Source organism: Scylla paramamosain, chromosome 9 (genome assembly GCF_035594125.1).
Source record: "Scylla paramamosain isolate STU-SP2022 chromosome 9, ASM3559412v1, whole genome shotgun sequence".
Taxonomy (NCBI): domain Eukaryota; kingdom Metazoa; phylum Arthropoda; class Malacostraca; order Decapoda; family Portunidae; genus Scylla; species Scylla paramamosain.
Genome location: NC_087159.1, coordinates 24,141,206 through 24,152,500, shown reverse-complemented (window position 1 = coordinate 24,152,500; position 11,295 = coordinate 24,141,206). Strand labels below are relative to the sequence as shown.

The window sequence follows — 11,295 nt, the reverse complement described above, 5'->3', positions numbered from 1 at the left end:
GGGGCGATGTTCAGACTCTCATTCTCCTCGATAAAGGACGCCGTCTGGTCGACGACGTTAAAGTTTCCTCCAAGGACCGCTTTGATCTCAGAAGTAAGGGAGGTGATGCCTTCTCCTCCGTCATCATCCTCAGCATCGTACAGAATGTCTGAAGAGTCCCCGTAGCCATCATCAGAATCTGTTGAAAGTATTCACTAAAAATATCTGTAAATAAATACATTTAATATATTTCCTTGAAAATGCTTATGGATAACTTACAAGTAAATGTAGGATTAGCTGAACACTGACGAAAATAACTACACTTCACAAATTTCTTTGTCCAACAAGAAACCCAAGCATGTACACATCTCAGCATGAGAGCTCACCTGAAGGAAAGTCATCCCTCGGAGAATGGTAGTCAGCGATTACCTCTCTGAAGCGAATGGTAATAGTTCGGTCACACTCAGCGGGCGTCGGATCCTCAATTAGCGCTCTGTTCACCTCCTTCAGCCGTTCCGTCATGTCATATGGAACAAGGTCCACATCTGAAACAGAAACATTATAAGGTGGTCATCATACAATTAATGTTAACATACACACGAGTTTCTGGGGATACTGGTATAGGTGAAAGTGTAGGTTATTCTAAATGGAACATGTTCTATACACATATACATTCTGAGGTCTTGTTTAGCTACGGTATAAAATTCGAGTGTGGCTGGGGGACAGATACAATAGCAGGGCTGGGAGTAGTAGAAACACCATGTCCACATACTCCACCTTACTGTAAGTGTGTGGGATTGTCAGCATTTTTTTTTTTTTCTGTCAGAATCATGCAGGACAATCTAAATGTATTCACTGTCACCGTCTTGGCATGAAACTGCAAGTGACTGGCTAGCAATCAGATTATTTGGTACTAGTCTCGCTCCTTCCTCTCCCCCACCCGGGGCAGGCATGGTGTCACGTAGCCTATCACTGTATTTGTCGTTAATTATAGCTATGCCATCATTGTGTAATGTCTATCAGTAACTCACCTGTCCGTTAATAGCACTCGTCTCATTACGGGATACTGTAATGTCCCAAAGCTTGTAGAAAAGATGAATGAATAACTCACAATTTCACCATCGGACATCCCGCCAAGATACCAGGCTTGCCGTTGTCGACCGGCCACATTAGAATTACATACCACTGTTAAACAAGGCCTCAAAATGCCTAGTGTAAAGAACCTTTTCCTCTTAGTTTCGCCTCTAACAATATCTACAGAAACTCATGTTACACCTTGTATACAACGCTCTTGATGTTGTAATGAAATTTTTTGTTGTTCAGCAAATTTAGGAAGATTATGCACGTATAAGAACTGGTTACACACACACACACACACACACACACGCGCACACACACACACACACACACACACACTCCAGCTTGTAAGCATACTCTATACATGTCTTTATTCTATTATTATACATGTCTTTATTCTATACTTGACATCAATTTGAAGGACACTAAATCCCACTATTAGATTATATCTATCTGTAGAATTAGTTGTTAAAGTTTTGAATAAATTCCTCATGAAGGAAGAAGGATCCCAAAATTTTGAGAAAACGTGAAACTTTAAATGCGATGTACAGCGTAGATTGTTATAGATAATATAACAGTGGGAGAATTGCAGTCTAATATCCAGAAAGTGGCAGATAGCATGTTTTACAGTAGGAACAGAATAATTGTGTAGGACTTTGGGAATGATATAGTAAACGATGGATGTGTCAAAGTTAGGTTGCATTACGGTTTGCTTGAAGTATGACGGGAACGGATATTAAATTGTTAAAAGTTCCACTTATAAAGCAAATACCATCCTTAACCATTACAAGGCAAGTGATCTTAGTATTATTTATGTCGTAAACTTGGTCAGATTATAAGTTGTGATAAAATTACGTTATAATTATAAAGGGAGCGATATTACATTTGTATCACGTGAATTAGAATTTCTTTAAAACCACCAATAAACGGAAGTCAATGCTGCTTGACGTTATGACCAAAGCAGATATACAAACATAACAACGTAAGAAAATAAGGGAAGCTGCAAAAAGCCATCAGGCGTACAAGTGGCAGTCCCTGTGCGAAAGATACCTACCTACCTTTTTCCACCTATCACCCTCATCGATAAATTCGTCTAATCTTTGTTTAAAGTCCTCTAATGACTCAATACTAACAATCTGATTATTGACTCTATTCCATGTAGGAAACACCATCCATTCTTACATGTAACTTTTCTTAACTAGTAGTCCGGCTTCAGGAAGCAGGATTCTTATGTGATCTGTTATTATAGCATAACTGTATACTGTGATTAAACCACCAAGTGTATCTATTAAACACTATATCTCCATTTATAAAATTGTATTGTGGAAATTTTCATCCACATCACACATAATATCAATGCCTTATTGGTTTATGATGGGAATTGTATAAGAACATAAGAACATAAGAAATAAGGGAAGCTGCAAGAAGCGACCAGGCTTACACGTGGCAGTCCCTGTATGAAACACACCTACCTATTTCCATCTGCTATCCCCATCCATAAACTTGTCTAATCTTCTCTTAAAGCTCTCTAGTGTCCTAGAACTAACTACATGATTACTGAGTCCGTTCCACTCATCTACCACTCTATTTGAGAACCAATTTTTTCCTATCTCCTTCCTAAACCTAAATTTTTCAAGCTTTAACCCGTTATTTCTTGTTCTACCCTGGTTGCTGATCCTAAGAATTTTGCTTACATCTCCCTTGTTATAACCCTTATACCACTTAAAGACTTCTTTCAAGTCCTCTTAACCTACGTCTCTCTAAAGAATGTAAATTTAACAGCTTCAACTTCGCCTCGTAAGGAATACTCCTCATCACCTGTATCCTTTTAGTCATTCTCCTCTGTACTGATTCTAATAGACCTATATCTTTCCTGTAATGTGGGGACCAGAACTGCACCGCGTAGTCTAGATGAGGTCTGACCAACGCCAAGTATAACTTTAATATTACTCCCGGCCTTCTACTTTTAACACTCCTAAAAATGAATCCTAGTACACTATTTGCCTTGTTTCTGGCTTCTATGCATTGTTTCCCTAGACGGAGTTCAGAGGTAACTATAACTCCTAAATCTTTCTCGTACCCTGTACCTACCAGAGTTTGGTTGTCTAATGTGTACCTATTGTGTGGGTTTCCTCTACTTACGCTAAGCACTTTGCATTTATTGATATTAAATTGCATTTGCCATCTATCCGCCCATTCATTCATTCTATCTAAGTCTGCCTGCAAGGCGATGGCATCCGATTCTGACCTAATTAATCTAGCTATCTTTGTGTCATCCGCAAATTTACTAACATCACTACTAATTCCACTATCCAAGTCATTGATATACATTAGAAATAACAATGGCCCTAATACTGATCCCTGTGGCACCCCACTAATTACATGACCCCACTCGGATTTCGAGCCGTTCATTACCACTCTCTGTCGCCTGTTACCAAGCCATGACCCTATCCAGCCTAACACCTTCCCATCTATCCCGTGTGCCCTAACCTTTCTCAGGAGCCTTTGATGGGGTACCTTGTCAAATGCTTTACTAAAGTCCAGATATAAGATATCATAACTATCACCATTATCTACTGCCTCGTACACCTTACTGTAAAAACTTAACAAGTTTGTCAGGCAAGACTTCCCCTTCGTGAAGCCATGCTGTGACTGATTTACCAAGTTATGTTTGTCTAAATGTTCCCTAATGTTCCTCGCTATTATTGACTCTAATATTTTACCTACAACTGAAGTTAAGCTGACAGGTCTATAATTAGACGCTAAAGTTTTATCTCCTTTCTTAAAGATGGGTACTACATTAGCCTGCCTCCACATTACTGGTACCTCACCCGACTCCAGTGATTTCCTAAAGACAGAAACTAACGGCTCACTAATAATCTCTTTACATTCCTTAAGTACTCTGGGATATATTTCATCAGGTCCTGGTGACTTGAACTTTTTTAGCCTATCTATCTCCTGTTCCACTATCTCCCTAGTTATGGAAATATGTCAGCCTCTCATTCTCATCTGCTCTAAACACCTGTTCACTATCTGGCATATCCTGCATGTTTTCCTGGGTGAAGACAGTTAAAAAATAATCATTCAGAAGTTTACTAATCTCCTCCCCAGAACTAACCAGCTCCCCATCTGCTGCCTTTAATGGACCTACAGTATCCTTACTCTTCATCCTGTATACCTGATAAAATCCCTTGGGGTCCGTCTTCGCCTGGCTGGCTACCTTTGATTCATAATTGTCCTTATCTTTCCTCGTTAACTTCCTGACTGTTCTAACTAATTCATTATATTGTGTCCTTAAAACTTCTTCACCTGCCCTTAATCTCCTATATATACTTCTCTTACGCCCTATATAATGCTTTAACCTAGCAGTCATCCATTTAGGGTCATTTTTTTGTGATCTTATTGTTCTATACGGGATATTTGCTAACTGACATGTATGAACTTTATCTACGAAATATTTATACAATTCATCTACATTTACTTCACCTAGTCCCCTCATCTCGTCCCCTACCATCCTCTCCACTCCCTCATCTACTCGCCTCGACCTCACCTCTCTCATTTCAGCATGACCTGACATTCCAACATACTCACACCTAGCTTCCCCCTTCCTCTTTCCTCCTCCCTTCCGGACACATCTTCCCTCCTCTTGTCCTACACCCTCACGCCTCACCTCACCTCTCTCATCCTGCCTTATCTCTCTGAACTCCGTCCCTGACCTGACCTCACCCTGCATCCTTTGCCAAAATGTATGTATGTAAGTTGTAAAGTTATATCAAAAGATAATTAAGGCAAATTATACTACAAGCTAAAAATTGGTTACTATTATAAATAAAATGGGAATTGTATGTGTGCAGATTCTAGGTAGCTTTTGTTTCTGACGTGGCTAATCGTCAACTCTCTGCTTAGCCAGTTTTCTCGGGGACAGTCTCCAGTCAGCAGCCATTTAGTTTAGTTCTCCGCCACTCTGCAGCTTACACTTATTAAATTCACTAAGTTAATAGGAACTTAGAAGCTGGAACCTAAGGATAACTTTAAGGAAGCTGTCTTAGCTACGAAAGCACGACCAGGAACCCAACGATTACAGTTCACCACCCATCCATCTTAGCTCGCAGTCACGTATACCATAACTAAGTTATCAGTTATTTATAATTATATTTAGCGATGCTTTCTGTGATTGTGTGTTAACTGGTAGACCCATAAGGTGAGTGTGAAAGTCTAAAAAACTCCCACATGTATAGTGTCTTGAGTGTGAGGACCTCAAGGTTATATGATGCTTAGAGTAGCTTTTATTGATCTAGAATCTAGATATTATGTAGATGGAAATAATACGGGGTAATCTAATATTTTCAGTAATTTTAACTGCCCAAATAATGTGCTTCACAGACCTCACTGTCCAACGCTCATCCGAGGCCTAATGAGGCCTCGGATAGTATAATTACTGAGAAAGATTAAGTGAGGTTGTAGTGACCCTTGTAAATACGCACCGTTTTCTCTCATTTCTTGTTCGTCCGGATACTTCGCGGGTTACACAATGCCACGCTATCCAACATCACATAGCCCATCGCCATGCTGTCCAACGCATCACGTAACCCAGTAGTTCAGACATCCCGAAGACACCCTCTTCTCTCTTCACTCCGTGCGGCTTGTTTACGTACATCAGGATGTCTTATGGATTACCTCACGCGACGCTGCCATACGCCCCACGCTGCTCAACGCCCTACGCTGGCGTTGCACGACGCCCCACGCCGCCACGCAGCTCGATGCCCCACGCTACCACACTGTTCAACGCCCCACGCTGCTCAACACAACGGCACGCAGCCCCACAGTAACGGTACGAAACCCCACTGCAACGGCACGCATTTCACCGCAACGGCACATAGCTCTCCACGCAACGGCACGCATCTCAACAAAACGCAGCTCAATGACCTTGCTCCTCGTGTCCACGGACGCCGCATAAATGTGTCGTTCCTCCTACCTTGCCCCTGTTTTGGTGGTGGGGAGAAGGGGGTCGGGGGGCGAGTATTGTAAATATCCACCGCTTTCTCTCATTTCATTTGCTGGCCAGACTCAAGCAAAGTAAAGTTTTCTCCATTTTATACATTTACAAGTATCTGTATTTCCATCTACGAGATAATGTTTGTTTTTTTGTACAAATTCATTTCATTGTGCTGTATCATCATATCATTTCGTCATATTAATTTCCGACGTAAATACTTTAGATTTTTGCATAGCATACTATGTTAGCATACTGTTAGGTGCATTCTTGCGCTCAGCTTACTTACCTGCAAATGTCCAGTCAGACGTGGTTACACCCACGCTCCCTGTGATTCACTCGAAATGCCACATGTGTCGCTCTCGTTTCATTTAGCATGTGTTAAAAGTGATCGAGTGACGAACAACGGTTCAGGTACGTTCTCCCTCAGCGTTTACAAAGCATTTCGCACTCAATTAAGCGATACGTCACCTGCTGAAGGATAGTAGGCATTGGCGAGTGCTCACCGAAAGGAGCCACCCGCAGTCTCCACCCTCCCCCTCGGTTTCAGGACAACACTACTGAAGCGGACTGGGTCCCACTCGACCTTCCCGTCTGCAGCGACGTGGTGCAGCAGCAGGACGGCGGTGAGGAGGAACGAGAGCGTACCACCGTTACGTCCAGCCGGGCTCGCCGCCTCCATCCCCCGAGGCCTAAGTTCAAGCTGGGCAGCCTGGGTGACCGCGAGAACTCCTACCGAGCCATCTCTGCCCTCGAGAAGGAGTATCCGACCCTTCGAATACAGGTAAGGGTTAACCTCAAAGGCGAACACGAGGTTAGGCCCAAGGACGAGGACTGCCAACGGCACTCCTGCGCCATATCGCGGAAGAAGGTAACAGGGTACTCCTCGACCCCAGCGAAAGGAGGCACAAGGTTGTGCTGGATCGCTACCCGCTCGACCTGCCTCTCAAGGCGGTAGAAGCTCACCGTCAGGTGGCCTCCGCCCAGCGTCTGACCGCCAGGAGGGACAAACTGCCCACAAGACAGGTGCTACTTGTGTTTATGGGGCCGCCGCCCGCCAAGTTGGACCTCGGCTGTTGGGTAAGATACTCCCTGCGCTCCTACCAAGGTGAGCCGGTAAGACGTTATAGGTACCAACGCTATAACCACCTGCAGGCACGGTGCGAACATGCCGTCAGGTGCGGCGTGTGCAGCCTGCCTCACCCGATGGAGGAGTGCATTGCCCGCCATAAGGCCAACGAGGCAACCACCGCCAAGTGCCCCAGCTGTGGGAAAAACCACCACGCGTGAAACTCCCAGTGCTCTGAGAGGCAACGAAGCACGCCAGCAGCAACAACAGAAACCTCAGGCGCCACCAAGGCGGCAGCGACGACGTCGTCCCAAAACATCGGAAGGGCAGCCCCGACAGCAGGCTGCCCAGCCACAGCAGCAGCAGCATCCACCACGTGTCCAGCCAGCGCGGCATTCCTATACACCCGCCCCATCTCCAGTCAGGTCAACGTGGGTCCCGCAGAAGGTCCCCTCAGCCATCCTCCCACCCCCTCCCAGCCAGCGGCAAGGCCGGAAGGTAGGATTAGCCGGCAGCCCCCCCCCCCCCACCGCCAACCCGGGGTGCAGCCGCCAGCCATGGCTATGGACACAAGAGGGTTGCACCCCCTCACTCGTTCAGACAGCACCCCCGCCCAGCATGGTGGAGCCAATCCCCGCCACCTGAGCAGCAGCGTACAAGAAAGGGACCCTCATGGCGACGCCCCCGCCCGTGCGGCGACAGGCCCAGCACCGACAACGGTGAAAAGGAGTCATGGCCCCGAGTGATCCTCTCCACGGCGTGCCCGCGCAGTGGTCAACTGCATCATGGCACGAATGATGCAGCTGATGGCGAAGCTGTTTGCCAGTCCCGATCACGTCCCAGATAGGCAGGGCGATCTGGATGCGCTCCTCCGCCAGGAGACGGCCAAGGCCATCTCCCAAGTGCGGCCTCCTGCCACCACCAACGAACTCGAGGGACCCACGCCTGTGCCCCCCCCCCCCTCTCCAACCACCAGACCACCACCATGAACATGGAGAGGTGCTGAGGGCGCCACCCACTTGGACCAGCCAACAGGGACCCCCAAGCTCAGAGTCCTGCAATGGAACGTGCAGGGCCTGCGACCGAGCAGGCTGGTCACCGAGCCAGACAGTGCTGTGTACTACACCGATGGCTCGGCTGACCCTGACAGCGGAAGGACGGGCGCGGCTGCCATCATCAGGGAGGCCGAGGCGTGCGAGAGGACTCCCGCCCACTGCTTCACCCTGCAGAGCTGGTGGCCATCCATCTGGCCCTGGAGCACGCTCAACACCAACCGGAGCGTTCCGTGGTGTTCCACACCGACTCCAGAACCGGGCTACAGGCTCTCCAAGAGCCGCACCCCAGCGACAATGTGGGCCTCGTCACCGCCATCCTTAGTAGCCTCCAGAGCCTTGCCGCGCAGGTGCGGCGGGTGAGGCTCAACTGGATACCCAGCCACGTGGGAGTACGAGGCAACGAGGCTGCCGACGCAGCCGCCAAGAGGGCTGCTAGTGGCCGGGCCACTAGCAGCCCTCTTGGGCTGCCTCGGTGACCAGGTATGTGCCGCCCAACCTGAGCCAAGCGAGGGTGCGAGCCAGGCGCGCCGCAATCCAGCGCGCCCGCCACACACACCGGCAGCTGGAAACAAGGAAGAGACAAGAAGCCTGGTACGCCGCCGCCACTGGCTACTAGTCTTTGGACGCCTCCCAGCAGCAGCCCGGAGCTGACGGCGTGATGCTGCAGCGCATGATATTGGGTTACTGCACCAGGGAACAGCTGTGTGACGGCTACCAGGGGCAGGAGTGCGACCACTGTGGGAGGCACAGCCGTCACTAGCTAGCGCACTATTTTTTTTTTTCTATGTGCTACCTTAGGATCCCTTACTCCCTCCTTACTTAATATTAAAAGTTTTATCTTTGGTTTTAGTAAATTATAATAGTTTTCTTTTTGTTTTAAATCAATAACAATTTGAATAGTACATAAGTATGGTATGTACAGGGTGTACTTAATAAATAAGTACATTAGACAAGCATATATATATAACAACGAGGCAGGATGCGGACTGGCAACCCGACACTGATTAAATCAGTGACGACATCAGTGCAGTGACTCATTGCACTCTGTCCTGCCCAGCCACCGCCGCCCTCAGACCAACGCCGCCACCACCCACCCACCCTGTAGGCGGTGGTCAGGGCTGCCCTTCTCGTCCGCCACACGCCCACAGACCTGATGTTGCAAGTGCTCAGAGCAGTACTCCCGCCCCGCTGACCAGGTCGCAGCTCACGAACCTTTTATATATATATATATATATATATATATATATATATATATATATATATATATATATATATATATATATATATATATATATATATATATATATATATATATATATATATATATATATATATATATATATATATACGAGTATATATACTACCTTCTTCAGTGACAATAGAAGGTGTCTACTGTCACGACATCAGAGTGCATTTCCTCTCTTATTTATGGGGGATCCGCCTCAGTGAGCATGCTTTTGGGGTGAATTAACACCATCCGGCCCCCCCTTGAATTGTTTTGGTAGGACAATTTGGTAGGACAATTAGGAAACTCCTCCCTAACTTCTTCCCACTTGGGTCCCATTCCCCTCCAGTAGTAGGGGGAGGCGTACCTCTCTCCATGCCTGACACCTGTCCCCCCTCTCCTGGCAAGGGGAAGGGAGGACAATGACAATCTCCGACTGCCTGACTTTCGATTGCCCCTGAGAAAGCTACCTATGTCATTCTCTGCTCTAAGACAACCACCTGCCTCTCCATTGTTAATTCTTTTATGATCAAAAGGGTCATTGATTGCAATATTAGGAATGTTAATGTTGAGAAATTTGCTAGCAGAAACCTGTTTGTTCAGACTCAGGTCCCGAACACAGGTAAAGAAAGTCCTTCTTGAAGCTCCGGTTCATCCATGACATCGAGATCGTGGCTTCGATTCCAGTGTACATGGGCTCGTGTCACGGAGTCACCTCCCATCACAATTTTGTGGACATGGAACTGACTGAGACTGTCAATTACATGGCTGATCAGGATGTCATTTAAGCTATAAAAATCATAAAACGGATGACGGCACCAGAGGGAGCACAACCTCGGTAATTTTCACCTTCAATGCTGCTAAGTTGCCAGAGAATCGGTTCCCGTTCGTCCCTACATTCCGAATCGTCTCCGTTGTTTTAAGTGCCAGCTCTACGGTCACCATAGTAACGCTTGTCGTTCTTTGCACTCTTACTGTGGTAGAATGTACTGGAGAGGGTCATATGGTGGGACAGTGTATGTCTTTGGTGGGGAAGTGCCGTAACTGTGAAGGTGTTCATTTCACTTTCTCACACAACTGCCCTGCATTTAAAGTGGAGAAAGTCTGCACAGGTAAAGCTACTGAAGGAATCTCTTACTATGAGGCGAGGATGCGAGTGAAACAAATGCAAGCCACGCCTGCTTCAAACGTCTCATACACCTCAACAGTGCGAGTTCAGCCTAATATGTGTTCTGTAGCCATACAACGACAAATTGGATAAATTAAATTTCACAAAACTTGAATGCCAACCCCCTTCTCACGTCGTCCCTGCTTCTACGCCCTCCAGGAGGGGTTCTCACGCTCGCTCCCTCTCGACTAGCTCTGTGGAGTAAACAGTTGATGAATCTATGAACGTCACCACTGGCAAGGGCCGGGAGAAGTCCCTGGGAACGCCTCAGAGCGCAAAAGGACTAAGAAACACGGCCACCACCACAGCTCTTAAGCCATAATGTTCAAGGTGTTACAGTGGAACTGTAGAAGTATTCGGAATAAAGATCAGTATTTGTCACTTAGTGAACATACACAGGCTGTTCGTTATTTGTCTACAGGAGGCGAGACTGCAGGATCAGGATCAGCCTGAGAAGTCAAGTGTACATGGGGAGCAAATAGTTAACATACTATTACAGACAAACCTCTGTCTTCGGAACGATGGAAGTGCGACCCGTGTAGACCGGTAACGAGTCTGCCATCGATCTGTCTTTTCTCTCACCAAATATACTCCCTGACTTCTCCTGGGAAGTCGTTGACGACTCCCACGGAAGTGATCATCTGCCCATCTGCATCTCTTATGCACGTGACATCCCACCCATCCCACCACCTTCCAAGTTTAACTTCAAGAGAGCAGACTGTGCAGCCT

At 46.7% G+C, this 11,295-nt stretch overlaps 1 protein-coding gene across 3 annotated transcripts in view; it reads right to left on the bottom strand.

Annotated features, from left to right (window-relative positions):
* LOC135103731 (titin homolog) overlaps nt 1–11,295 on the bottom strand; it is a 155,193-nt gene that overhangs the window by 16,480 nt on the left and 127,418 nt on the right. For all 3 annotated transcript variants that reach the window (XM_064010393.1, XM_064010391.1, XM_064010392.1), the window contains exons 3-4: nt 366–524; nt 1–178 (exon numbers count right to left, since the gene is read on the bottom strand). The exon at nt 1–178 is cut by the window's left edge and continues 1,257 nt beyond it. In XM_064010393.1, coding sequence (XP_063866463.1) covers nt 1–178; nt 366–524 — 337 coding nt within the window. The remainder of the gene's footprint in view (nt 179–365; nt 525–11,295) is intronic.